Here is a 27,511-nt window from a genome sequence, read left to right on the forward strand (position 1 = left end):
AATACATGATGCTATTGCTGCGAAATTCAGACCGCCTGACGATATGCACGGGACGCAGTGATGATCCGTCTGTTCACCATGCCCGGTGTACATGACCGTTTGGGACGTGAGTATCGAACAACACCGGAGAACGGGGGGCTGACAATGATGATCTGCTCCTCACCAGCGGTGGCAGCTTAGCGAATAGAGATCTGCTCTTAGCTTTTACCAACGGTGGACACCAACCGCAAACCCGAGAGAAGCGTGTTTCTGGTGGTACAATTGTGCGAGTCCTAGCCCAGACGGTCAGTACCAAGCAAAGGCCTTCACTTAGTCCCCGCTGAAAGGTTGAACCATGTGAGAAAAGCGTTTGGATACAGCCACTCGCGCGCAGGTTTGAGAGAGGATCGTCTGTTGCTCTATTGCGGGGAATTGACGAGGGCTCTCATGCCTATATGGCCGTGCTTGTGAATGCCTATGATACCCATAGCACATGTACAGATACCGCGTGTCTGTTGCTCTGCTTCCTCTGCCCAAGAACGTTGACGTGTTGTAGGTAGTTGAGGTGGTGAAACGGCGCCGGTGGGCAGCATGAAAAAGAAGTCGGGATCCACGGTAACACGCTTCAAGAGGTCAGAGACGTCGTGTGCTGCGTAAGTGTTGGATGACGGCGACAGATGGGCAGAAGGATTGACTCGTGATTTGTCGGAGCAGTGCAAGGAGACAGGCTGCCAGTTGCTGCATGGCGAGAGGCAAAATTGAGGGAACGAAGCAGACGATCTGAGAGGCTGATGAAATGAAAGACAAGTTTCGGCCGCTGATCCGATGACATCACTCGGCCGATGCCAGGGGCTCCGGGGTACCTTGTCCGAGGCCCCTCTCGGTGCGTCAGGTTTCCTGGTGGTGGTGGTGGTGGAGGAGGAGGAGGAGAGTTGAGAGTTCACAGCCTGTAAGATGGACGGTTGTGGCGCCGGGATCATTCTTGGAGGCGCAGACAGGCAGAATGCCAGAATCCATGGGGAGCAGTCGTTCGGGTGTGTTCTCAGCCGCCAGCAAACGCGTCATAGCTAAGGTAGACTACGTGAGGGGCACGAAGTACTTTGTACTCGCTGAGGGTTCAAAGCACCAATCTTTGTGTTTGAGGGCGAGTAAAAGAGTAAATATCCGTACAGGCGAGGTTTGTCGATAGTTTGGGAAGAAAAGGCAAAACATCCCTGAGGCCGACCTATCTATCGTACTGTAAGGTATCAGTAGGCTCCAGAGAGCAGGGAGGAGGACTAGTGTAACCGGGAGAAAAGGTGGCCCTTGAAAGAAGCGTGGAAGCGTAGCGAGAGAGAAGAAAAAGCCTTCCGAGATCTCAACCTGTCTCTCCAGGGTCCCTGCATCGGATACACACAAAGGATATGCTTCTTTCTCGGTTTCTCCCTCAGCCATTGGGTTTTCCATTGCGGTCAGCGCAAGCAAGTACAGCAAGCAAACAGGCGAGCAAGCGGCTTGCTCTCTCGGTTACCTGGCCGGTGAGCCTTTCCTTACTAGTTCTGCCTTGTGCTGCCTTCTTTGTCCCTGCCTTACGCAGTGCTCCCCGTCTCTTGGTCCCAGTCGGTCCCGTGGCGCTGGCCAAGCTAATGTAGTGTGCAAGTGCAACAAACTAGTATACCATCCTGTACAACGTCGCGCTGAATATTACCTGGGTCGGGCGGTTGTTCTAATGTAGGAACGGGGCCGAGAGGGTCCTGGGTGGGTGGGGACTCACTGGACGACTGAGTTTTGGGGGCCTGCCTTAGTGGGAGGGAAGGGATCCTGTCATCTTTTGCGGACGGCGGTCGGTATCCCGAGATGTGACAGAGTGGTAGGTATCGTGGGTTCGACCGCTGGCGGCTGCTGATGTTAGTCAGTGTCTTGGAATAAGCATCGTGGATGCCCAAAGCCGCGCAGTTTCGGCTTCCGGCTCTGCGGGGCTTGGTGACGTGAGGTTCGAACCTGGCAGAGTGTCGCTGGTGAAGAAAAGAAATTCTCTCTTCGCCATGTCATTGTCACGACATGTTGGTCCTGGGGCGAGTTTCTCATCGTCTTGGCCGCGTGACACGAGAAACGCGAGGATCAGGATTGGGAAGAAACGGTTGAAAGCGGGACGGTTGCTCCATCGTGAGAAGAAAAAGGGACCGTAAACCCCCACCTCGATCGCGACCTGCCGCCCTTAAATGCCCCGTCGATGCGTAGTGTGGTGTATCCGTATATACTCCATATACTTTGTACGGATGCGGATGTTTAGCGTGGTTACTTGAGATGCTTTTGAGTCTTGCTGAATGAGCAGTTGAGCAGTTGAGCAGTTACGCCTCTTTGGCCCAACGGGCAGGCAGGCAAGCAGGCAGGCAGGCAGTTGTATGGGAATTAGAATCCGCCCTTGTACTGGAGACGAATTCATGACAGTAACCGCCTGTCTCCTGGCAGTATCCGTAGGTAAAGACTCAAGAGTCAAGAGTGGTAAGACGGGGACGGGTGGAGGGCGCCAACGCCGCCAAACCGGCTGCTGTCTGCCGGGAGTGGACGACGGAGAGGTTCGCGCGCCAGTGAGAAGTCAGGCGTTGAGCTTGGCGGCAGACAAATCTTAACGTATGCTCGGATTGTGGATGGGATGGATGGATACGTCTCCGTAGCCCCAACTCCGAGCTCTCGAGTTTCTGTCGTGGATGGTGAAGATCGGGGGTGTCAGTCTTGACCTTGGAGGGTATGGCGTCACAGACGCTGATCAGCCAATTTGGGCTGGTAGGGGTTCAACGGCGGAGAGTCCCAAGTATCCCTACTTGTGTTGACAGGCAGAAATGCACACTCTGTGCAGGTTCCGTACGTACTCTGTATCTATACTGCTACTATCCCTACTCCGTACCCATTTGCCTACGTTAAGGTAGGTGAGGTAGGCATTCATGGGTACTTGGTCCCACGAGACGCGGGCGGCGGGTGCAGAGGCACAGCGTAGGCACAAATGTAGACACAAAGGGTAGGTTTCGTTTGACTTCTGAGCAGCATTTGCTCAGCTCGCTTCCATGTAGTATAGTTTGTTGTTGGGTTGGTTGGTTGGTTGATTAAAGATTCAGGGTCCTTGTGGGAGGTCAGGGAAGACAAATCCTGATACCTAAGCAATATCTCTGCTACCCATTTGGACAGGTGATTAGCAAGTGTGAGTGTGGAAGTTCTGATAGGTATTTGCCAATGAATCGGTGAGGTATCTTGGCAAGCAATTGTTTTTGTTCCTCCGTTAGGGATTTCTTTTGGATCGCTCAGTGGTGGTGGTGGGTGGGTGACTACTTGGACGATGCTAAGGAGAAGAGAAGAGAAGCAGAAGCAAGCAGTAATGGAGGGGATCGGCGGCATTAACTGTTGCACAGCAGTGCTACGACTCAAGGAGTCAAGAGGGAGGAGTGATGGATGCGAGGGGTGGCATTTGTGAAATGGATAATCTCGTCCACCACAAATGACTGTGCAGGCGGGGGCTTTTTGGTCCACGATCGTGATAAAATGATATGGGAAAGGCTGTAGTCTCAAGTTTGAACATTCTCAGCGAGACGCATGCTGCCTTATTGCTATGGATTGCTACATGGAGCGACGTCGGCAAGACTCCGGGCCACCTGCCTTAGTGTCTTGTCACACCCTACTAGTGTAAGTAGGTGGAATTGCAAATCGCCGGCAGGCGGCAGGCGTGGCAGTCGGCAAGCATAGACCAGACTGCGAGTTCAGGCTACAGAATCGTCAACACATCGTGAAAAAGGCGGTAGGACCGTAGGAGAGAAAGGCCCGGAGGACGGGGAGTACGATGAATCAGGATGGAAGGAGAGGCCGAGGATGAGGATGAGAAGAACGGAAGCTCGTCCGGTGTGGCACGGTGACACCCAGCAAATTGCAATTGGCTACGGGACGGGAAGTGGAAGTGGACGTGGAAGCCGGAGAGAAAGCAACGGAAGGGAGACCGTCTTTTCAGAGTACGTAGATACGTATCTACGCAGGTAGGGGATCATGTGCCTTTGGATACGTATCAGGGTGCGATGCTGACATGCCCGACCAACGTCACAATGTGTGGGGAAGGCCAGCGTGACATGTGGGCAGAAAAAGAATGCCTCAGGTCAAGTGGACAAGTACCAAGATACATAGAGAAATACACCAATTTGCAAGCGCAGGGTCAGGGACACCGAATTAAAGGACCCGCCGGTGCGGTACGGGGATACTTTCCCTGGATCCAATGGAAAGACCTGAGGTACGTACACCAAGCCCTCGGTGAAATGCGGTAGCCTCCCTGTTAGGTAGGTTTTTTCCCACGTCAGGTCTTTCCCTGCTTTCCCCATCTTTTGCGCGGTTCCTTGCCTCATCGTTGCCCCCCAAATGCTTCCTCTCACCTTCCATTCTAACCGGGCACTTGGACGCTTTTAGCAACAGCCTACCTAGGTACCTTACCTCACCTTACCTGCTTCAATACCAAGGTACTTGGAAGTTGGGTGTTCCTCCCCAGGTTGAACTTCTGAAGGTGCCCTGACGGACAAGCCCAGTGACCAGAGCTTTTCGGTACGTACCGCCCTTCCCCTCTCTGGCATCCGTCCGTCTCATCAGTCTCATCCGTCTCAGGCGCAAACAATCACAAACACGCCGTCGCCCTCTGAGGTTGTCGTCAATCTCGAATTCCAACCAGGCCGTGCCACCCCGCTGCGCACTATTACACTATTCCTGCTCGGCGTGTTTCTGCTTCCATAGGTGCATGGCTGGTTCAAGGGCTCAAGCACGATCTGTTTTCGACTTGAGTCTCTAGTCAGCACATCAGACTACATAGTCCAAAGACCACAGTCGCCGCCATCTTTCCTGCTTGCATATCCCTAGTAATGAGCAGACCGCTACCACAGAAGCAGCATCACGAACTCGATTACGCTCAAGATCTACCATAGGCACTATTGGACACTGTGGCACCGGAGCAGTGTGGCAGCTTGCTCTCACCATCTCCGATTCGACCCTCCCGTAATTCCACTGGACTCGGTGGTCAATCTAACATCACATGGGGGCCGTCCATGCTGCCGCTTCCTCACCACACACCCGGAAATACTAGTACGAACCCATACATGCCATAGCCATCCATTCCTACATAGCCACGCGCAATCCACACCGTGCTTGGATACAGCAACACAGCATCACGGCCCCCAGCTGCGTCTCCCAATATTCAGCTTCCAAGCCACTACCTACCTAGCTGACTACATTGGCTACTCAAGTTCTTCGCAGCTTGCACCGCACCGACCAGGCGAACCTGCGAATACCCTAAAGAATACCATCCAAGCCGCACGGCATGACAGAGGCACCCAGCTACGCAACACCTCTCGAGTCTCGCAAAGTAAGCAAACCCAGTCCCAGTAGAAGCCCCCTCCCCTCAGAAGAAAGAGTTGCAGAGGCAAAACAACCCACGACACACGCACGGCGACAAAACGGTTGCGATAACATCATCCTTCTCCACACCGCTTCAGCCTGACCGGGCCACTCTACGAATAACAACCAGTTACAACGGACGACTGCCACTTCGACCTTTACTGTCCCGCCCCTGTCGTTGTGTTGCGGTCCCTCTCGGCAACCCCTGTCGTGTCCATCGTCACTCTCCACCACCCCCAGCAGCACTCAAGGCGCCCTCGCACACCAAGCTCCCAAGCCCCCGGTTCTGCCTTTGCCGCAGACTCAATCCTCGACTCCTACGACATTGGGTGGGAGTCTGGCAAGGGCCCCAATTCGATCGACACCACAAAGCCTCCAAAGTCCAACCAAAAGGGCCAAAGAGGGCATCCCATTCTTTGCAACTGGTCCTGAGTACCGCAGATCGCGACAACTTGGCCGCCTGTAAACGTCAACGCCTGAAGCAAAACCCACCCAAGCCAAGCCAGCTATTTGCGACCCTTTCACCTCTTTCTCTGCCAATCCCACAGATCGCATTCCATTGTATGTACAGCTACCACGGCCGTCGACGCAACCGCACGCTACCGAGTACATACATACATACATACCTGCGAGTCTACGACGTGCTGTCGCTCATCACCTCCGTTCTCTCGCTCGGTCTTCCCTACCGTCGCAATCCCGTATTACTTCCACGACATTCCCACTCTCAGTCACCTATTCTCTGGGTCTCTATTCTCTTTTCTCTCGGTCCCCAAATTCCGATTGCCATACGACCCCCACCTTCAAGGAGCAGCAAAAGAGAAGTAATCGGCGCGAGAGACGATTTCTTCCCAGAGCCCATACGAATCCCTCCCCCAAAGACGAAGTGACAAGGAAAGAGGGAAAATTGAGCGCAGAAAAAAAAAAAAAAAAGGCAGAGGCTGCCCAAAAACCCACCCACTACCCACGAGACCTCGTCTGCCCCCCATTCATAGTCATACACTACCCGTTGCGGCCCACCGCGCCTTTTTTCTTCCTCTTCCCCTTTGCTCGACACTCGGCTTGTTCCTTTTCATCTGCTCTTCTTCCCTCCTCCTCCCGCCGCCGGCTCTGTCCCTGCCTACGAGACCGGTAGGACCCTACTTGCTTCCGGAATACAACCACCAATACCCCTACATTCCATAATAATCCACGCCCCATATACACCACCACCCGCCGCCATCACCGCTACTAATACCACCTTTGCAACCACCTGACTCTTCCGCCGCCATCCTCGACTCCTCCGCCACTGTGAGCCTGCTCCAGAGAGCCTTGACCCTGCTTTACAAGGTGGCAAGACCCCGTTTCTCAACTCGAGTCTGGTGACGGAGTTGCATCCATTCAAAACCACATTTGCCTTTTGAGCCGCCCTCCTCGCTCTTTAGCAACCAACTTTTCCTGCCCCTTGGCAATCGAATCAATCAACACCGTCCCCTAAACGCCAGCAATTTCGCGAAGTACTCTCACCGACAATCACCACTTCATAGCACAATCATAGCAGCCAACTCGACAACGTTGTCAACATGGACAACGAGCACCAGGCACAGTTCAGCGAACAATCGCATCTCCCTCCTCACATCGAGCGGTCCCAATCAAGCTCGTCTTCTTCTTCTGTCGATCACGAACACGACGAGCACCACATCCACCAGCCAACTCCTATCCGACCTCGGTTGCCCAGCAGAAAGAGCAGCGGGCCGTTGGTGGTACCCCGGGACAGCTCGGCAGTGGGCCCAGTAGATGCAGAGTTTGGACCCGACGACGTGAGGGCTATGAGCCCACGGAGGACCAGTGAAGACATCGAAGCACTTGGAAGGGAAGCGCGAGAAGAGCTCAAGAGGTAACCGAAACCCTCTGCCACTTCGAGACGCGCCAATCACTAACAGCACCTTTCCCTACAGACACGCAAAGGCCTTGCAAGACTCGCTCTTGACCATCTTCAACCGCATCGAGGCCGTCAGAGAAGAACATGACAAGCTCGATAACAATAACAAGTTCCTCCAAAAATACATTGGCGACCTCATGACCACGAGTAAAATCACTGCCGCGCCAACCAAGGGCAAGAAATAAGGATCCTACAAACACTTCCAGCTTGAAGAGGAGGATACAGATTGCACCACATCACCCCCGTTGAATCGCTCCTTACCATTGTGGACTCGCACTCAGACCGCGACAGCTTGATCACCTATAAAGGGGAACGCGCATCCTGACGCCATTCAGGAACAATCACACCAAGGAAGTGCTCTTCGAGCACCCACTACACCGCCTAATCGGACACCGCCCGCGAAGGGCATGATACCCCCTTGTGGCCGAAATGGCCTATAGCGTTATACTGAAAACTCGTTTATGGCTTTACGGCACGGACACGGTATTTGGAGAGGAAAAAAAAACTTGCATCGGCTCGCGACTTGTACACTAACGAACATCATCATCATTGGGGGTTTCGACAAACCGTCAAATGACATATTGGGCAAAGGACAGCATCAGGCGTTTCGGGTTTTTGGTATAGGGCTACGGCCTTTGGGGTTACGTTCGCATATTGTTTATATACCTCGCCATAGGCGGGGAGAGGTATCGACCTCGAATTGACCAAAGGAAATTATTTCATCCATCCGTATCGACCTGGCTTCCGCAATCACAATGGGGCCATCAAGTGACAGCTTCCAGTCTCGACCACTTTTTGTAAGATTGACGATACCCAATAGTTTTCAGTCACGAACGAGCGCGGCCTGCGAAATTTGTGGTGGTTGACCTGCGCCACACGAAGATCCCTCACCAACTTCCGAACATAACGAAAGCACGCCGACGTCATTTGCCACCGATTACCGGTGTCGCCCACAGCACCCACCATCGATTCGTATTACGGGACAATTCGTATTACGGGACCAAGTTGCACACGAGGAAAGATTCTGTCGAGTAAGGCTCGATTCCAGGCATTTCTATCGACAATTTGTCAAAAACGCCTTGGGACGGGTTGGAGAGGGGTGAAAGGGTTTACGACATCTTACACGAGGCCATACAAGCGCGACGTTGTGCGATGGTGGTTACACGAAGCTCCCACCGAGCTTATGGATCGACATGGAGCTAATCAAAGACGGTTGTAGAGAAGGCAACCTGACGGCAGAGGATGAGCCTACGTCAAACGTCGGAGAGAGGGTGCTTGAAGAAGGCTGCCATTGGCGGTTCTAGCCGCCACAAGACCGAATGAGCATCGAGATGAGGTAGAGGGGGTGTTCGTATGTGTGTTGGTGGGATGGTGGAAGCTGACGACATGTGAGGAATGATCGGTCTTACGGGAGCGGCGATCGGGTCCGGGACGCGGGTTCGTGGCAGAGGCTTTCGATGTCTGCTGCTTTGCAGTATCGGATGCTTGGAGTGGGGCGAAAGAATTGAATTTGGGAGGGCTCGTCAGCTTAAAGATTCCTGAATGACATTTGGGTCTGTTGAGACGAGGACCTGACGCCAAATGAGTGCACGGGAGTTGACTGGTGGCTATAGGCGAAAAAGTATTAACGACATGCAACTTTGGGTAAGGTAGGCTAGCACGCTAAGCAGTCATTCATCGTCCATAAGCTAAGAACCCAGTATAGCTGCCTGTTCATGGCAAATTGTTAACATCAATCTCCTGTTACTTAACACAAATTCTATGCCCTTTCGACGAGTAAGAGCGCGATGTAGGTTGCGATATTCACCCAGAAATAAACTCCTGGATGGTGTCACTACATCTGAGTGCAGTCATTCTCCTCGTTCTGCTCTATTTTGAGATTGTTTATAGGTAGACTGAGGGAAATATGATCAGATTGATGGGTAGTTTGCTATTGCCCCTACAAAATTCCGCATATTCATATTGGAGCCAACTTAGCAGTTGACAGAGTAGCCAGGTTGCCAGCCATAGCCTATAGGATACAAAGGCTATCGGTACTACAGTTCTACTATCAACTTTTGCTTTGTTTTATCTATTTTGAATTTGGTGTCGGAATGACCAGGTTTAATGAAAGTGGTTTCCTCTTTTGTGACCAGCTATCCGTAAAAACTCGATATAGATCTGCTGGAACCGCTTCCGGGCTGTTGGTCTAGAGGATTGATTCCCATCTTGCATGGCATGCTGAACGATACGGGATCTGTAAACGAGAGCCATTCGTCACTCAGGTAGGAATTTGATTCCGAAGTTCCTGTAAGTAATCACCTGCACGAGTCTAACATATTGATTCGGATGAAATGTGATCAAGGGGCTCATGCCTATTAAATCAGGCCCCATGTCTGCGACTCTACCACGTATGACAGAATGCTCAGGCAAGCAAAACTTTCGTAAAATCAGTCGATACAGATGCAGAACGATGGCTTCCATCATGCATACCTGTGGTGTTTTTACTTTATAAGTAGTCGTCGATTCCCATGTAACTTGACGTATTGATATCCATGTCTATGCTCATCATCCGTAGTTTTGTCAATCACTTTCTCTCACGGTCCTGGAATGAAAGTCAAAAAGCCGCGAATCAAGTTGACGTACAACGAGCTTCTTCTCTTGTATGGAGAGGCAAGATACACAAGATCTAGAAATGTTTGTAACCGTTATAAAATCCCGAGTTTCTGGTCACTTGAAGTAATGGACTGCATGCAACCATGAGTTCTCTAGTCTGCTTGGCTGCTTGGCTGCTTGGCAAAGTGGATTTCATAGCGTACTTGCCGCTTTAGGAAACAACCACTTTTTCATCTTACGGCGGCTTCCGATATCAAACAGTGATGAGTATCTAGAGAAAATGAGTGAATACCGTTTGAGATGCATCTTTGTAGATAATGGCAACAATAGCCGACGTTAAACTAGACGGGCCCGCTAGGTGTGTCTTGTGATTAGTCATGAGTTTTGAGTAGCCGCTTAGCCGACAACCCTAGATTTGACGACAACGCGTGTCATGAAGTCATTCACGCCTTTCTTTCCTTAGCCCTTTACTTTGAAGTACAGTGCAGCGAAACAATGAATCGTCCGTCTCGTACAGACGAACCCTACGAAGGGGAAGGCTACAATCAGAGCCCGAACGATCTGTCCAATGATTTGACCACCAACCAAGACCTCAACGGCATCGTCAACGCCAGGGCCCTAGAGCCGGGGGAGGATGACAAGGGCCTATCGCTGGCGGGTGAATTGGGGACGGGCGACAGGGATATATCGCGATCCTATCACGATGTGGATTGGGGCAAAGGTGGCTCCGGTCCCGCGGCTGCGGCCGCGACGACCAAGTCTAATGGACTTGGTCTACCCGAGGGAGAGGAGGTCCCCGCGACCCCTCTCCCTACCCTTCACTCACGTCAACTTCCCCCTAGTGATGGAGGAGACACGCCCAAGATTCATCAGGTCTTGTACAGCCGGGTGAAGAAGGCCATTGTGAAGTTTGGCTCGTTTATCGGGCCCGGGTTCATGATTGCTGTTGCGTATAGTGAGATTCTTCCCGGCTCTCTCCTTCCGTAAATACCCGCGAAAAGGAATGAACTTGACTAACATCCCTCCTCACCTTTCACAGTTGACCCCGGAAATTATTCAACAGATGTCGCTGCAGGAGCAAGCTACCGTTTCAGATTGCTCTTTGTCGTACTATTGTCCAACCTCTTTGCCATCTTCCTCCAGAGCCTCTGTATCAAGCTTGGTACCGTCACAGGACTCAACCTGGCTGAAGCATGTCGGGCTTTCTTGCCGCGATGGATGAACTACGTCCTCTACGTTTTCGCAGAGGTTGCCATCATCGCAACAGATATTGCCGAGGTGAGTTTGGCCGATACTTGCTGTGTCTCCGTCTCCAAGGCCTCAGTTTTACTAAAGTGATGCGGCTGATTAGGTGATTGGCTTCGCAATCGGCCTGAACCTGCTTGTGCCGGCCATACCTCTCGTTGCAGGATGCGCAATCTCCATCTTGGACGTCATGATCATTCTCATCTTTTACAGGCCCCACGGATCCATGAGAGGCCTGCGAATCTTTGAGTACTTCATCATCGGCCTGGTGCTGGCCGTGGTTGTCTGCTTCTGTATTCAGCTATCGCTCATCAAGGATACGCCGGTTGGGGAAGTCTTTCAGGGATATCTGCCATCGCATGCCGTGGTCGAGTCGCAAGGGTAACAACCCCCACCTCCTCTCCTCCAGAACAGGCTTACTGACAGCACGCAGTTTATACCAAGCCTGCGGCATCCTGGGCGCAACAGTCATGCCACACAGCCTCTACCTCGGCTCCGGCATCGTCCAAGCCCGTCTCCGAGAGTACGACACAAAACACAACCTCCTACCCCCGGAAATGGATGAAGTCGACCTCAACGGCGATAGCATCGATAAAGGCTACTACGTGCCCTCCGCCAAAGCAATCAAGCACTCCCTCAAAACCTCGACCGCTGAGCTGAGCATCTCCCTCTTCACCTTCGCCCTCTTCGTCAACTCAGCCATCCTCATCGTCGCGGGCGTCTCCCTCTACGGGAACCCCGAAGCACCGGACGCCGACATCTTTAGCATCCACCAACTCCTCAAGGACTCCATCTCCAAGGCGGCGGGCACCATCTTTGCTCTCGCACTGCTTCTCTCTGGAGTCTCTGCGGGTATCGTGTGTACCATTGCTGGGCAGATGGTCAGCGAGGGCGCACTGAACTGGAAAGTCCGTCCTTGGCTGCGACGTCTGGCGACGCGGAGTATCAGCGTCACGCCGAGTATTGTTATTGCCGGCGCCGTGGGACGAAAGGGCGTCAGCGAGGCGCTGAATGCTTCGCAGGTTGTTCTTAGTGTCGTTTTGCCTTTTGTCACTGCGCCGTTGATCTACTTTACCTGCAGAGATAAGTTCATGACGGTCCGGGATGGGCCGGGAGGCGGCGCCCGATTCAGGGTCGGTAATACTGGGACTGACGAGGAAGAGTCCACGGCAACCCCTACTGACGGTACCGTCAAGATGGCGAATTCATGGTACACTGCTGGCTTTGCGGTCTTGGTTTGGGTCATCATGGCCGCGATGAACGTGGCTAACTTGGTTCTGCTTGGCAAGGGTGAGTGAGTGAGTGAAGGGATGAGAACTAGCAGTATGCCCGGTGAGGGGTAATTCTGCTGTAAAGGTTATGATGGCGTGTAGATGGAGACTCAAAAGTCGTTCGTCTCTGGTTTTGTTTTGACTTGGTCTGCTCTGTCTATGTTTGACTTTCGACTTGTCTTTGGTTTCGTACTCTATCAGCTTTGATCCGACTGCACTGCTCAACCAGTGTGTTTAGTCAAGTCGTATTCTAGGTGAGGTTCAACCCTTCATGAAAAAGTTTCGTGTCTCCCGGAGAGGGACATTATACACACAAAAAGAAAGATTTTGCCTTTTGGGAAGAGAAATGGTTAATGATAGAGAGCGGTACGATCTCATATGCTTCGTGTGACATTGTGGGATTAGTAATCGACTCTCAGGCAAGAGGTTGTTAGAAATTGTATTGTAACAAAGCAGCCAAGGTAGAAAGGTTCCGAAAGTAGATGTGTCTACTCTGTAGTCGGAAGAGCCCCGCATAGGTAGTCGGATCGGCTCGAGTCAGGCGCTACGAGAGCCTAGGGCGCTCCGCATGTGAAGGAATATAGTTTCCGCTATCTTTACATGACGTCGGGGTTTATTGTCTGCGCAGCTTGCCTCGGTTCTTATATATAAAAAGCTGTCGAATCGCGAGGACGTAATTTGGAGCCGCTGCCATTACGTGTACTGAATCCTTTTGAGCCAAAGCCTAGTTACCACATCTCAATTCTTTGAAGTCCCAAAAACATTGCCCACATGTCTCATCTAAAGTATTACTCATATGAAGGCGTAGGCCAGAGAAATCTCGCGGGTTTCAGCTACAACCAGGCAGTGAGAATTGGCGACCGCATTGAGTGCTCTGGTCAAGGTATGTCGTGCTTCCAATAGTCTTCTCAAATCCAAACACATGTTAACACGATAATTCAGGCGGATGGGATCCCAAGACGGGCGAGTTTTACAAGGAGATTAACGCCCAAATCGATCAAGCATTCGCCAATGTGGATCTCAACCTCAAAGATGCCGGTGGAGCAGGCTGGGAACAGGTGTTCCGAGTCAACTCATACCATGTGCCGATTAACGACGAAGCTTTGGCAGCCATGGTACGGAATTTTAGAAAGTGGATGCCGAACCATAAGCCGATTTGGACGTGCGTGGGAGTCCCGAGGCTTGGAGAGGACGATATGCGGGTCGAGATCGAAGTTGTCGCTCACGTTCCCGAAGAAGCTTCGAAGGCATGAGCGTTGAGATTGGGTGGATTCAGAACCAGTTCTCGCCAACCTACGTCATGAGGAATGATCAAGTCACGAAAGTACGGCACACAAGATTTTAAGCAGCTCCACATGTGAGAGTAAATGTTATAGTATCCCAAAAAGTCATATTCCCATTATTGTATCAGAGGTAATCTCATCACAAGATCCCAGTATCCGTTGAACGCCAATCACACCGAGCGGATTCCAAAGGCGATGAACACAGCCAGTGGGGTATAGTCGCTTTGACACATCATCTATGCCTTGCCAGCCTGAACCAGGAGAGCAGCGTGCTGCTCGGGGTGGGTCTTCTCAACGTTGCCCTTGGCCATCTTCTTCATGAGCATGTTGGCCTCGATGTCGACCTCCTCGCGGAGAATGAGACCGGCAGCCTCGTTGACGATGCGCCACTTGCCGTTGATGACGAGGGTTCCGACGGGGGGCTTGGCGTTGACGAGGGTATCGACGCCGTCCTCGAGGTTGGTAATGGTGAGCTGGTAGGTGGTTTGGCCAATGGGCTTCTTGTCAGTGACGGAGTAGGTGGCGGACTGGCCGACGCCAACGGAGCCGGACTCGAGATTGTAGGAGATGAGAGCCGGGCAGAGGGTCTTGACCATTAGGTCGTGGTTGTGAATGGCGGAGAGGACGGCGTTGCGGTCGACGCCGGCGGGAACGGGGGTGGAGACGACGGTGGAAGGCATTTTGGTGGTGGTTGAAGATTGGGGAAATCGCGAGGAAGTGAGTATGTTTAGTTGCTAGCTGTAGTATGTAATGAAAGGCGAGGCCAGTGATGCACGATGACCAAAGACCAGCAGGAACCTTCTTATAGATGTCTTTCTTTGACCTCGCTCAGGCCAGCAACAAACTCAATCATTTCGGACGGTTGGATGTTTCCATACCTCGCAACCCCGTCTGCCCCCCTTCTCCCCCCCTATACTTTCTTCATCCTTAACTCTGAATTCCACCATCGGAGCCCCACGAAAAGGGTGAACCGACCGTTGCGCCGCTGACGGTTCAGGACGGTATGGTTCGCGGGGGGCAAGTAGCAGGAGACGCAAGTAGGGAGGCTAAGTGGCATCGGGCCGGCCGTGCCCCGACCGTGCTCCCGCCGAGCCGGACGTTGAAGCATGACGCTAGGAGACCTCGATGCTGCACGCTGATGGGCTCGGATTTTGTCTGTCCTTCCAGGGGCCCAGGGGAAGAGGAGGCGGGCATCCGTGGAGAAGTCCGTGGGGGGCTCTAGTTAACGCAGGTAAGATTAACAGAGTCTTGATATCGGTACGAAAACAGAGGGATTTGACTTGGTATGATAGACATGTGGCGTTGAGAGAAGGAACAGTGAACAGTTGTCTCGATGGGAATGTTTTCTTGGAAATGTTTCAGTCCAGAAACCATGTCTCTCGAACCTTGGCTCGGCTGCGCTGGCTCTCGCTGTTTGCGTTTGGTCCCGAAGCTTTGGACGCGAAGCTCCTACCATCTTCCCGAATGCTGCGTGAGACATGCCCATCACCCAGGTGTTCGTCCGAGACATGCATCTTGTTGCATAAGAGTCGTAGTTGCGCGTGTCTCTGGAGAGCAGTCTCCGCATTCCCATCACACGGCCTGCGGACTCGAGCTGTAGCCCTGCTTGGCACCTGCGCAAGCTTGGAGGTTAGGTACTGGAGGTCGTCAAAACCCCTAATTTCGTCCCAACCACAATTTAGTGAGACCTGCGCTTGCAAGATCATCCACGATAGATTGCATTGAAGTCAATGTAAGGCTCAAAATATCCCCAGGTTTGCCCCATCGTCGAAGGAGGCATGACCTGGTGATAGAAAATCTCCTTTGCGGCGTAAGCCGTTGACAGCCATCAGGGAGGGATCGTTGCGGGCCGAGATTACACTTATCAAGTCGTTCCAAGTAAGCGTTTCCCCCCGAAAATTTCGAGAATACACCAATAAATCACCTCCCAATCCAGTCTTCAAAACAAACGTCTGGGTGTCCACGTAAGGCCAGACGTTGTTATGATCGACATTACGGCTAGTTCGCTGCGCCGAGGGTGTGCTTGAGGTGTCGTCGGTGCGTTCCACGCGCGCTAAAACGTAGACCCGCTGTCTGTCCGTGTCTTCCGGTCATGGCGCTGACGGTTGCACCTCGTTGTTGCTGTGAAAGCGAATGTCAATTTCGGGGCGTTGCGATCGAGTATCAGTGTCCCTGGCTGAGCCGCGTCGCCAATATGCGCTCAGCATGCGCTTCAAGGTAGGGGTCCAGGTTATACTCTTGTGCGCTCTGGGGGATCAGGGACGCGATAGAGCCTTCAGGTTTATCAGAGGTCCGGTAATCCTTCACTTCAGCTCGCCTTTCGTTCATGCGTACCGAGAATTTGAAATTGGCGACAAATCAGAGCATCAGATAATCTCAGGCGCATTGGAATCCTTCCCTCACAAAGACGGGAGTAATCAAGTCGGTGGCCCGGCATAAGATGAACCGACACGGTGTTGATCCGCACGGGGGTCTTCTCTGACTTCTATTTTGGGTTTCCCGCGATCTGATCTCCGGGCCAAGGCCGGAGGTGGTCTTATTCTCGGACTTGGGACTCGATGTCTCTTGTCTAGGCAATCATATTCTCGCTATCGCATCTTCCAAACCAGTGTTGAGAATCAGAGCTTCCCGTGTATTTTTCTCAACATACAGATATTACAGGATTTGACTTGCATCTTACCAGGAGAACTCGATGAAGATTCCCTGCGCGTCGCGGCCCCACCCGGCGTGATCAAAGCGTCCGGATACACTTCCAAGACGGAGAGCTGGAAGGAGAGCTGGAAGCCATCACAGCCTAGCAGATCTTGCAAGACCTTGATGGTAGCATCAGAGCCTCTGTAAACGGAAGGGTTTCTCTATAGCAACACCATGGATTGGCTTGTAAGAAGTGGTATTCGACTCTTTGTCAACAGAATTCTAGCTCAAAAGTCATGAAAAGATATTCGTGCCATGACGCAGAGGGCGGAATATGAATTCCTCCCCCGCTCCTTAGTCATCCATTGAATTTAGTCCATGTGATTGGCCCCGCCCTTGACTATCTCAGTGCCGTGGTTGTTGGGCAAGAGAAATTGCGAACTATTACCAAGTGCCAACCGTTGTACGTCCGACTTTCCTCATTGAACCAAAATCGAAGGTGTCCGCGGACTGAATCAGAAAGGATTATATCATTCGTGGTGGAGGACCCTTGCCCATCTTATTTGTGTCTCCTCTCCTTCGCTGTAATGCCCCAAGCGTCGTCGGAGCGGGCCGCAAGCCAACCGAAGCGCAGGTACACGTCAAAGGCGTGCGAGGAGTGTCGGCGCCGAAGGGCAAAGGTGGGTGGAATATATTTTCCTTCCAGTCGGTCGATCAGCCCACACCTTTATGACGGCTGAGTTCGGGCTTTACACAAATTACGATACTCGTATAGACAATGGGCTGATGCTCTGGCTAAAAGTCTATGATGCTGACTGAAAGGTGCCAACTTTTAGTGTGATGGACTGCGGCCTATTTGTGGCCGATGTTCCGAACGTTCCATCAATTGTCTCTATAGGAGTGAAGAGGACGGCCGTAAGCCTGCTTCCAAGACATATGTACAACTTTTGAGAAACCGAATCGATCTCCTGGAAGCAGTGTTGCAGTCCAACACCATCGATGTTGAGGCTGCCGTCGCCCAGCTCTCGGCCACCGGATCAGCACCACAACTACCGTCCATCGCCAGCACTTTAGCAACCGCTGGCGATGCTGGACTCAGCGTTTCAGCCTTTGACGACCTATGTGCCACCTTTGAAGGAGCTCTCTCACTGGATGAATCGGTAAACTATGATCAGGATGGAGAGATGCGATACTTCGGCCCGGCGAGCGGCCGCTTAGAGTTCCAGAGTGGTGCGTATCGGGCGCTTAGTATTATCCCCGGCTGGGATGGTTATTGACAAGTCTCTAGAATCTACGCCCGAGTCCGACGATCATGGCAGCCCATTGACATCCAAGTCCATGGAGACTAACCGTTACATCCTCCCTCTGGAGGCAGACGTCTACCCGGAGGATCTTACCACAGAACTGATAGACTTGTTCTTTGAGTATCAAAACCCCTGGTGCCAAGTGGTTGACGAGAAGCTATTCAGAGAGAGTATGAGAACGCAGGGCCGCTTCTTTAGTCCTTGTTTACTCAACTGTATACTTGCTCTGGGATCACGCTACTCAGATAGGATCGACACCCGTTCCATCCCAGACGACCAAAACTCGGCCGGCAAAGTTTTTCTCCAGAAAGCTGAAGTCCTTCTGCATTATGACATGAAACGACCGAACATCACGACAATTCAGTCAATGTCCATTCTGGTCGGGGTCTATGTGGTATGTTTCTGGAAGGAACTAGTGTCAAAGTTTTCTATGCTCATTACAAGTAGTCCTACGGATGCGATGCTGCCGGATGGCTACACCAAGGAATGGCAAATCGACTAGCTCTTGACATGGGACTCAACCTTGACGCGTCGTCATTGTCTGGCACGTGCCACATGTCCAGCGAAGAAGTAGAGTTGAGGCGGCAGATTTATTGGGCCCTATACTGCGACGACAAACTTGCCGCCATATACACGGGGCGAGTCTGTAGTCTCTTGGTAAGATCAGTTTCACTATGTCACATATGCAAACGACTATGAGAGTGCCGTCTGTGTTGACTTCTCGATACAGGATGTTCAAGGCGCTGTCCATCTTCCATCAACATACACACCGGAACAAATGAGTGCAGGAGCAGCAAACGACTCATGCGACGTAAATAGATGCAATAAAAAGGTTCTCGTACACCGCGGTCTGATAGGCCTCTGTCGAATCCTCGAGAACATCCTCCTGGCTCTGTACGTCAGCTTCCCTTTACCCACACAACCCCCTTTGGCGAACATGCAACTAACAAACCCCTCAGATACGCCCCAAAACCACTCTACAAAGGCCCCCAAAGGATATCATTCCTTCAATCCTGCACTCTCGAGCTCAAAACCTGGTTCTACGAACTCCCCGCCGACCTCCGCATCGACAAACACAACGACCTGCCCCAAGTCTACACCCTCCACATGGTCTACCACACCTGCTGCATCCTCCTCTTCAAGCCCTTCCTCCTCAAATCCAAAGACACGCCCCCGGCCCTCAAAACAGACACGGCCAAACGCGCAGAGGTCCTCTGCATCGAGTCGGCCAAACGCATCTGCCACGCCGGCAAAAAGTACCGCCAGGTCTTTGGCTCGTTCCGGCGGAGCCCTATTACCGCGACGCACTGCACGCTCACCGCGGCGCTGGTGCTTATTCAGTACGCGAGCCCCGACCCGGAGTTTGCGAATACGGGAAGGCCGTGTTGTACCGTCTACATTGAAGCGTGCCTCGAGGTCCTGGCGGAGCTTGGCATCTCCTGGCGTCCCGCCGCGAAGATGCGGTCCGATCTGATCAAGTACCTGCACCAGAAATACCCGGAGCGGATGCCAAACTCCATCCTACAGGAGCAAGATGGCCGTAAGGACCCGGATCCGGACCCAACGGCACCGGCATCGGCGGCGGTGGTAGAAAGCGACACGAATGGTGCAGTATCAAGTTCTATGCAGCCTCAGCCGACACTAGAGCAGAGCCTGTGTCCCTTGATTAATATGATTGACCAAGACTTCGCGTGGGACGAGTCCGGCGCGGCAGAGCAGGCGCTCCAGGGGGCGTTGCTGAGTAACGGCGGATCAGAGTCAGCTTTCAACACGCAATTCGCTCTGGCGGATTCTATCGGTGAACTTGGCCAGCAGAATGGTCTGAGTTTTATGGATGATAGCTTCTGGGCGGGGATGAATTTCGATATGAATCTCGAGATGCAAAATCCGTAAAAGCAAAGAAGAAGAAGAAAGCAAAAGAACATCAGAGAATTGCGCCGTGATACTGTGGTCTGAAGAAGCGTGGAGGTTCTGATTCTACTTCGCGTAGACGTGAGATCCTTAGCCCAGTAGATACAACTCCAAACAGGACAGTCAGGATTCTCGTCTTCTGAAGCTTTTTTCACAATCCACGCATCATAGGTGCTTAAAAAACCCACTCTTTGCGAAAGTCTCGTAATTCTTATCACCAAGTATTCACCGTTCCCTGAAGATAGTGATGAAATCAATTGGGTGTTGTAATAGTACGAATCTTTAATCACAAGAAGCAACATTTTCCGTTGCCGTACAATCGCACCAACAGACATGTCGATCATGTCTCGGAAGAAAGGAAAATGGAAAAAGGGATGGCATCATTCTGGAGGTTTTATTTCTGACTGGGCTACAGCAATGTATTCGCAGATTCGAGATTACTCCGGTCTTTTGCAATACAGTTGAAGAAAGCCCCGGAGCTCTATTTTCTTAGATCCTAACTTTTCTATTTCTGTATTTTAGGTCATATCGGTAGCTTTTGGAACTCGCCAGCTTTCTCAGCTTTTCTAAATCCACATCCATCTTCACAAAATGCTTACAAACATCGTCGAAAAGGTTCAAGGACAACACATAGAATTCTCGCACCAAGCTACTTTTCTCAATCTTCAGACGGCTATGATACGGCACGTCTTGTCACAACAAAGTTTTCTACATTTAGCAAGCCGTATCCAAGCCCATGCTTTTGTTCGGAGATTCCATTGCCCCGAGTTCTCCTTTTTCAGAGTTAATGCTCGCCAGGTGGAGCATTTTTGACTTACACCCAGCCTTTTTGACCCCGCAAAGCTTGATTGATGAGGTGAGTTGCCTACCTACCTGATTCATAGATGAAACGGGATTATCATTTCAAAAGTCCAAACGGATCCTCATCCATGCACATTGGAACATTTGTCATGCTCTCTCATGTACGAACACGAAGACTCTGTTATCTAGCGTCCTGCTGAACATGCAACTTTTGAGAAGGCCACACCGAAGCCCATCGCCTGGCAAATCGCCAGGCAATTTGCATGCGGCCAAATGCTACACTCACGTTAAAGTCGGTCACGTAAAGTATGGGTATAAATGAATTTCCCTACATACAACTCCTCGTGTGAGCATTACATGACCAGATATTAAGCCAACGCGTATAAGCGCCCGCGAGTGAACAGCATCGATCCAATGTCCTTCAACAATAAGAAACGTAACCCTTTGATTAGCAAGACCCAAGGAACTTTTCCAAACCCCATGGCTACCCTGATAGGTAGATGCAATGCACCCGGCTCTCCTCAAAACCGATACCTTTCCGTACCCCCGAAACAATGGCTGCGATAGCCCAGTGGCTTTACAGGCCGTTGCTAGGTCCCGCACCTCCGATGTGTCCGTGATCTCCGTCGTGGCTGCCGACAGGGCGGTTCTTGGGCTGGCCGGCCTCGCGGATGTGCAGTCCCAGAGCGGTGGGATCAATGTTCCTGTGTCCCCAGAGCAGGAGGAAACCGAAACCGGGCTTCGCAAGAACATCCAGGATACCATAGAAGACAGCCTCAGAGTCGGGGTGGATCAGGTTACCACCCTCAGAGACGCCCCAGGCAATGGGGTACAGGAACCACAAGAAAATGGTGAGAACGCCGCAGTTGCGATACGTGGAGCTGACCTGCCCGCCCAGCGCACCGGCGTGCTTTCGTCCGTCAATCACGAGCGCGTAAACGACGTAGAAGAAGGCAAACATGCCAAACACCCAGTAACCCCACTTGTAGCTTGTGCTCGTGAGGGCACCAACCAAGCCTGTGACAACCATGATCTCGTCGGCGAGGAGGGCGATCATAATGCTAGGCCAGGGCATACCGGCAGTGAGAAGCAGGTCCAGGAGCAGTAGCGGTGTAGTGATAAACCAATCGATGTACCGCACGTAGTAGATCTCGCGTGTGCCGGCGCCGCCAACTTGGCTGTTGTTGCGGGGGAATTCAACCTGGATGGGGACCTGGCCCAGCCCTGCGCCCATGGAGAAGTACGCTATGCAAGCGACAAAGGTGATCGTGGCGGTGATGTAGTGGAAGATACGGTGCGTCTCTCGCTTGGTAAAACCCATTCCCAGAAAAACGAGGGTGGAAAACGCCATGATCGCGCAGACAGCAAAGTACCAGTCCGAAGCGCGGGCTGAGATGCCCAGGTCGGCTTGTTGGCCGACGCGGGAGTTGGTGTTGAGAGCGTCGTTCGCCATTTTGAGTGTTGTTCGCAGCTCGGTTTTCTGTGTCAATTGCAAGCTGGCGGGAGACTTCGAGCGAGGCGCTGCTGGTTGAGTATGCCAATATGTGTGGCAGGAAATGTTGTGATGCTGGTTTCTCTTCTCTTGTCTACTAAGTGAGGGGGCTGCTACATGCCATATATCTTCATCTGTTGTCCTCGGCCAACATCAGATTTAGGCCCGAGCTAACGCGATCCCAAAAGCCCCTGCCGGTTGATCCGCATCTAGCCATGTCGGATGACTTCACCCAGACGAAGAGGGGATAGGTGGTATTGAGATTTCCATGAGCTCTGGATGACGTTTAGACTCGAAACACCAACCTACCGCAAGTTGTAGACGATAGGCTAGTCGTCGACGCGAGGACACCATCGCGATGGAGGAGTAGCTTCGCCGTAGCCCAAACAGCGCGACACCCTCGCAGATGAGACTAGGCTAGCACCGGTTATTGGGCCAAGACGGGCGCTATGGTATTCCAAGCTCGAGCCGTCCCTGTCAACAGTGTCAACCGTCCAGAAACGACTGTAACGCAAAGGGATTCCTGCCACTCGTCCTTCAGCCTAGAAGCGGGGTCAGGCGAATAAGATCAAATGAGTTGTGAACTCTCTCCCCGCGCAAATCCTTGACGAGTCCATGACGGCAGGAGGCTGTAACCCTGGTTGTCAGACTTGAAGCGGAGAATTGCTCCGCGCCAGAACGAAAACGACCCATTTTCAAAGTAATTCACTCAGTGCGACTGTGGAATGATTTGAAAATAGTTTGTTTTTCTTCGCCTCAAAGTAGTGCGATTGTGACTAAGTTCCGACGTAGTAGGCACGTAAGGCGGTTGGCGCAACAAGAAAGGATTCGAGGTCGATGAAGTCACCACTTTTGTCGGCTTCTAGGCCGGAAGCTGCCGAGTGGTATTCCCGGCCCCACTAAGCCGGAGCTAGCGCCGGCAAGTGATTTGATGTCTGCAGCGCAAAGCCCGAAAGACTTGGCAGCAGACGGGACAGCAGGTCTAGCCCGTCCAGCTTTTCTTCAGGCTAACGCTCCAACGGCTGGCAAGACATCATTAGCTTTATTCTAGAGGCAGCCATAAGAAGAAAACAAATTTGGCTTCTGCTTGGTTCGCCGATCGCCAAGCTGTGTGCGCGATCTGTCTCATGTCCACGATGTCTGCCACCCTTGTGTCAAAACAGGTCTGGTGACCATGTGCTGCACAGTCGTGGTTCGCACTAAGTTGCAGATCATTACGAGCCGAACTTACAAGCGAAGTCTCTTTGACGAGTTGGCGGCCGCATGTGTTATGGAGGCATTGGCAAATCGCATTCCGTTGACTGATTGCCATAGCTGTAGCAGGGCGTGAGCAAAGGCAAGCTTGCGGCATGTCTCCACGCGTCCAACTCGAACCGGATCCGAAATTATTTGCGTAGACGACCTGGACCGCACACTAGAGAGGAGAAAAGTCCTAAGCACTTCCGAACTTCCGAGTTCCTCGTCGTCTGATGTCGTCATCAAGCCAGAATCGATTGATGGGCAGTCTGTCGGCAGTTCGAGCACGGATGGGAATGGTGGTCCAATGTTCGAGCGCAATCAGGAAACCATCCCGGCCAACGTCGGCCAGGCGATACAACCCACCTTCAACTGTGCCTGGAATTCTGAAGTACGACAGCCGTCCCTGAACTCTAGTCAGCTTCACAAAAGACAATTCAGACCTGCTGTCTGAGTCGTCCGGTCGTTATTGACGACATTGCACTTCATCGCTGAAGTTGAGCCTACATGTTCTCGATAGACAATATCGCATATACCTTGGCTAGGCAACGTCTGCTCTACACGAGAAAATGACAGACGAATGTCGGAGAGACGAGAATGCTCGTCATCCGTGAGTCCATATTGCTTAGCCCTCTTACTCATAGCTGATCTCTGACTGCTTCCTCGTGTAGTTATCTGTCAGGAAACTTTGCGCCGATTCAATCCTGCCTCCCCTTGACTCCCTGCAGCCATGAGGGCACGATCCCTTCTGATCTAGCAGGAGGCCAGTATGTCCGCAATGGAGGCAACCCGGTGACGAACGATGATGCGAGCCGAGCGGCGCACTGGTTCGATGGGGATGGCATGCTGAGTGGTGTTCTATTCCGCCGAGCAGGTGAAAAGAACACTTTGGTCCAGCCGGAATTTGTCAACCAATACCTGCTGACCGACGTCTACTGCCACGCAAAAACCAACAAATACCTGCGGCGACCAGTAGTTCCAAGCATTGCGACGCTGGTGAATCCGACCGTGAGCATGTTTCGCATCATCTTCGAGGTTTTCCGAACCGTGTTTCTGGTATTCCTCTCGCGACTCCCAGGTTTCGGTCGTCCTATCAAAAAGATCAGCGTCGCCAACACCAGCGTCCTATTCCACAATGGGAGAGCATTGGCAACGTGTGAAAGCGGCCCGCCTCTCAGATTCGCATTGCCGAGCTTGGAGACTATTGGTTGGTTCAACGGAAGAACAGCAGAAAATGAACCGCGACAAAGCACCGAGAGTGGCTTTGGGGGTACAGGTGTCGTATCCTTCATGAGAGAATGGACCACTGCTCATCCACGAGTTGATCCGGTAACGAAGGAGCTCATTACGTTCCACGCGACCTTCGTCCAGCCATTTGTGCGTTACTCCGTCGTGCCAGCGACGACAAAGTCCGGAGCCGGCCGCTCTCCGGTGTTCGACTTACCGGTTCCTGGAGTCGAGTCACCTAAGATGATGCACGACTTTGGGGTATCAAGACAACACAGCGTTATCATGGACCTGCCGCTGTCGCTGGATACCATGAACCTGATTCGCGGAGTCCCAAGCTTGTCGTACGATTCGGCCGGCAGGTCACGCTTCGGAGTCTTCCCACGACACCAGCCGGACGCCGTTCAATGGTTCGAGACCAACCCGTGCACAATTTTTCACACCGCCAACTGCTGGGACTCGATTTCATCGCAGACAGATGTCAATGGTCCTCGTGTGTCGGTCAATCTCGTGGCCTGTCGGCTTACTTCCGCATCCATGGTTTTCAGCGCCGGCAACCTTCCGACGCCAGAGATGAAGCCAGTGCCTCCCGAGTACGCTGAGGAGGAGCAGTGCCGATTGTACTACTACAGTTTCCCACTGTCGGCCATCCCCGGGATTCAATACAACATCAGACACCAGTGGGCTTTATCGGCCATCTCCTTGGAGTTCCCATCCGTTGCACCAGCGTACTCAATGCAGGAAGCTCGATACGTTTACGGATGCTCAACCGGCGAGGCATCTTATACAGTTGCCCTTGGCAAAGCTGCAAAGATTGACCACTTGGCCAAGTTCGACGTTCAAACACTGATAGCAAGAGGCGTCGCACAACCACCACAGCCGGTCAAAGGCTGTGTCGATACACGTAGCATTGCCCAGGTCATGGAGAGCCAGGATCCTCAAGACCCTATCAAGCTCTTTCGCATGCCCGTCGGGTGGTATGCGCAAGAGCCAAGATTTGTACCTCGGCGTGAACCAGACTCCGAGGATGACGGTTGGTTGTTGACATACGTGTTTAACGAAGCTCAGCTCGATGAACAGGGCGAATGTGCGCCCGAGGCCGCGAGCGAGTTGTGGATAATTGACGCGAAAGAGATGAAGGAGGTCGTGGCTCGGATCAAGTTGCCGCAGCGCGTACCGTATGGATTGCATGGAACTTGGTTTAGCGAAGAAGAGATTGATGAGCAGAAGCCATTTGAGAGGGTGAGGACGCTGGCTTCGTAGTCATTCAGCATAGGAAAAGTTCGTCCGAGGTTGATTGAAGGGATACTGGGCCTGTCTCGTTATCAGCTGGGGGGGGAATTTTCCTCTATGATACCATTTGCTTTCCAGCGAGCAGAGAAGACGTAATGACGTGGTTCTGTAAGTAGATAATGAGAACCCTGGTTCAACTGCATAATGTAAAACATATTGAACATGCGCGAGACGTTGGACTTGGTGAGGACATCTTTGCAATCATCGCACCACGGCCCTCCGTCTTCATCTGCTACGTGTCGTGAGCTGGGCTGACAAAAAGGTACTCCGTCTACTTCGTCCATTCGCGCGTAAAACGGGGGCAACGCGGCGTCAGGGATGCCTTTGCGTTGTGCCTAACGGTGGTACGCCTCAGTGGATGATGAGACAGAATACTCGACACTTCCAGATTGGCAGTATCCAGGTCCTCATCCGAGGCTGGTCACATCGACAAACGGCCTGAAAGACTACTTCCGCTCATGATGGCAGGCAGATGTTACGTCGGCAAGATTCAGGTTGCCTTACCCACCAGCCGATTGCTAGTGACACCAACGCTGTGTGCACATCCCCCTGGCCCTAGCACCGTGGCTTCACGGCGCAACCGCCCCTAACTGAAGCTTGCGTCGCCGGCCCTGAGGTGGCAGCCACTGGAATCTGGATGGGGCCGTTGGAGGCTGGACCTTGCTCCTCAACCTTTCCTGCGGTGCGCTTTAGGGCCGCATTCCACCTTGCGCCCCATGCCACAAGTTCGCTGCCCAGCGCCCCGGAACCTGCCCCCCCTTCGCTTCTCCTCCCCGGCCCTGGACCGCAAATCCCCCTCATCAAGAGCATGTTGAGGCTCAGGGCCGGAAAAGCGTCAATCTCAACGACATCCGTTTCTGTAGCCGTCGACGACTCTTTTTTCGCCGCGATATCGTCCGGCGATAATTACATGTTGGATTTTGAGATCATCTGGCGATGCCCAGACATTTGGTGAGTGCCGAGAAATGACCCCGCAGGGCAGTGCTGAAGGGCGTCGACAGTCAATCAAGGGATGGCGAATGTTCGGCGTCTAACATTCAACTTTTGGGCTCCGAGACTGTAAGGTACATCAACTTCCAAGACCATCCCAGGGCATCGTGTGCGAAATGGCGCGCCATGGCTCATGGACATTGCTCCCCCGCGTCTTCCTGGGCGGTATTCCTCTTACCCCTCCTCTTTCCCTAGGTTCCCCGGCATTTGGATGGGCCCATGGTTCATGTTGGAATAGCGTATGCGGTCCCATATGCCTTTTTTGACCTCTCGAAATGTTTCCATTCCCAGGCAGACGAGACCTTCAGTGAGGGTTAGCCAAAGGTTGGCAGCATGGAGGGCCCCCACACTTGCATCTGGCGGCAGACAGATCTAAGGTCCGTACCGGGAACAGAGCCGTCGGATTGGTGCAAAAGTTTGGGGCACTTAAGCTTAGCAAATGCCAAACGGGGCTGCTGCAAGGTGTGGTGGATTGGTTGTAACTTGTCCACAGTCATGGTCTAAGGTAGAGCGAACTGGTCGATACGTGGCAGCAATTGCCGGGGCGTTTGCGCTTGCTACCGGCTCCCCAGGTATGGCGTGTACATTGCTGAAACTTGGCCATTCTGCATTCCTTGATGATCTGATAGTATCGTTGAGCTGAGTGGCTACTCATGATATCATGTGAACGTGGGACTGCAAGAGGATTGAGAATTGCCATGCAGGCTCGTCTCGGCGTAGCAGGCTGGCCCAGAAGAGATCCACTGCGTCGACAATGCTTGAGCTGCCGTCGTTGGTTGGCGCTTCTTTCGCAGTAGTGTACCGGTACGTGTAGACCTAGGGGAAGTATGCATTCGTATCCTGATGCACGTTGGGATAATTGAATTCGAGCAGGCATTTCTTCCTCGGCTCCAGTGGCTACCATGAAGCTGAGGAGACGCATATTTCTTGGCGTT

General features: G+C 52.5%; 7 protein-coding genes across 7 annotated transcripts; 5 read left to right on the plus strand and 2 right to left on the minus strand.

Moving 5' to 3' along the window:
* Positions 1-5,861: 5,861 nt before the first annotated feature.
* Positions 5,862-8,212, plus strand: HER10_EVM0001421 (uncharacterized protein). Its single transcript, XM_035471169.1, has 2 exons — positions 5,862-7,249; positions 7,311-8,212. Exons 1-2 carry the CDS (start codon positions 6,936-6,938, stop codon positions 7,477-7,479), a joined length of 483 nt encoding a protein of 160 aa, XP_035330426.1. The 5' UTR covers positions 5,862-6,935; the 3' UTR covers positions 7,480-8,212.
* Positions 8,213-10,384: 2,172 nt separating this feature from the next.
* On the plus strand, positions 10,385-12,652 carry HER10_EVM0006419 (metal ion transporter metal ion transporter; the record flags this gene model as incomplete). The annotated part of the gene is made up of 4 exons (XM_035476003.1): positions 10,385-10,844; positions 10,929-11,167; positions 11,241-11,515; positions 11,568-12,652. The coding sequence occupies 4 exons, from the start codon at positions 10,385-10,387 to the stop codon at positions 12,430-12,432; spliced, it is 1,839 nt and encodes a 612-aa protein (XP_035330726.1). The 3' UTR covers positions 12,433-12,652.
* A 524-nt stretch (positions 12,653-13,176) lies between these two features.
* Positions 13,177-13,658, plus strand: HER10_EVM0000702 (metal ion transporter metal ion transporter; the record flags this gene model as incomplete). Its single annotated transcript, XM_035470472.1, has 2 exons — positions 13,177-13,288; positions 13,348-13,658. 2 exons carry the CDS (start codon positions 13,177-13,179, stop codon positions 13,656-13,658), a joined length of 423 nt encoding a protein of 140 aa, XP_035330374.1.
* A 266-nt stretch (positions 13,659-13,924) lies between these two features.
* Positions 13,925-14,505, minus strand: HER10_EVM0011835 (uncharacterized protein; the record flags this gene model as incomplete). The annotated part of the gene is made up of 1 exon (XM_035481253.1): positions 13,925-14,505. Exon 1 carries the CDS (start codon positions 14,366-14,368, stop codon positions 13,925-13,927), a length of 444 nt encoding a protein of 147 aa, XP_035331023.1. The 5' UTR covers positions 14,369-14,505.
* Positions 14,506-16,789: 2,284 nt separating this feature from the next.
* Positions 16,790-19,837, plus strand: HER10_EVM0011581 (uncharacterized protein). Its single transcript, XM_035481009.1, has 6 exons — positions 16,790-17,002; positions 17,159-17,552; positions 17,611-18,020; positions 18,074-18,283; positions 18,357-18,520; positions 18,586-19,837. Exons 1-6 carry the CDS (start codon positions 16,910-16,912, stop codon positions 19,517-19,519), a joined length of 2,205 nt encoding a protein of 734 aa, XP_035331009.1. The 5' UTR covers positions 16,790-16,909; the 3' UTR covers positions 19,520-19,837.
* Positions 19,838-20,915: 1,078 nt separating this feature from the next.
* HER10_EVM0006292 (bacteriorhodopsin) lies at positions 20,916-21,791 on the minus strand (the record flags this gene model as incomplete). Its single annotated transcript, XM_035475882.1, has 1 exon — positions 20,916-21,791. One exon carries the CDS (start codon positions 21,789-21,791, stop codon positions 20,916-20,918), a length of 876 nt encoding a protein of 291 aa, XP_035330721.1.
* A 1,108-nt stretch (positions 21,792-22,899) lies between these two features.
* HER10_EVM0013297 (retinal pigment epithelial membrane protein) lies at positions 22,900-25,669 on the plus strand. Its single transcript, XM_035482660.1, has 2 exons — positions 22,900-23,676; positions 23,738-25,669. Exons 1-2 carry the CDS (start codon positions 23,636-23,638, stop codon positions 25,554-25,556), a joined length of 1,860 nt encoding a protein of 619 aa, XP_035331106.1. The 5' UTR covers positions 22,900-23,635; the 3' UTR covers positions 25,557-25,669.
* Positions 25,670-27,511: the final 1,842 nt, after the last annotated feature.

This window comes from Colletotrichum scovillei (genome assembly GCF_011075155.1).
Source record: "Colletotrichum scovillei strain TJNH1 chromosome Unknown Contig00008, whole genome shotgun sequence".
Lineage (NCBI taxonomy): Eukaryota > Fungi > Ascomycota > Sordariomycetes > Glomerellales > Glomerellaceae > Colletotrichum > Colletotrichum scovillei.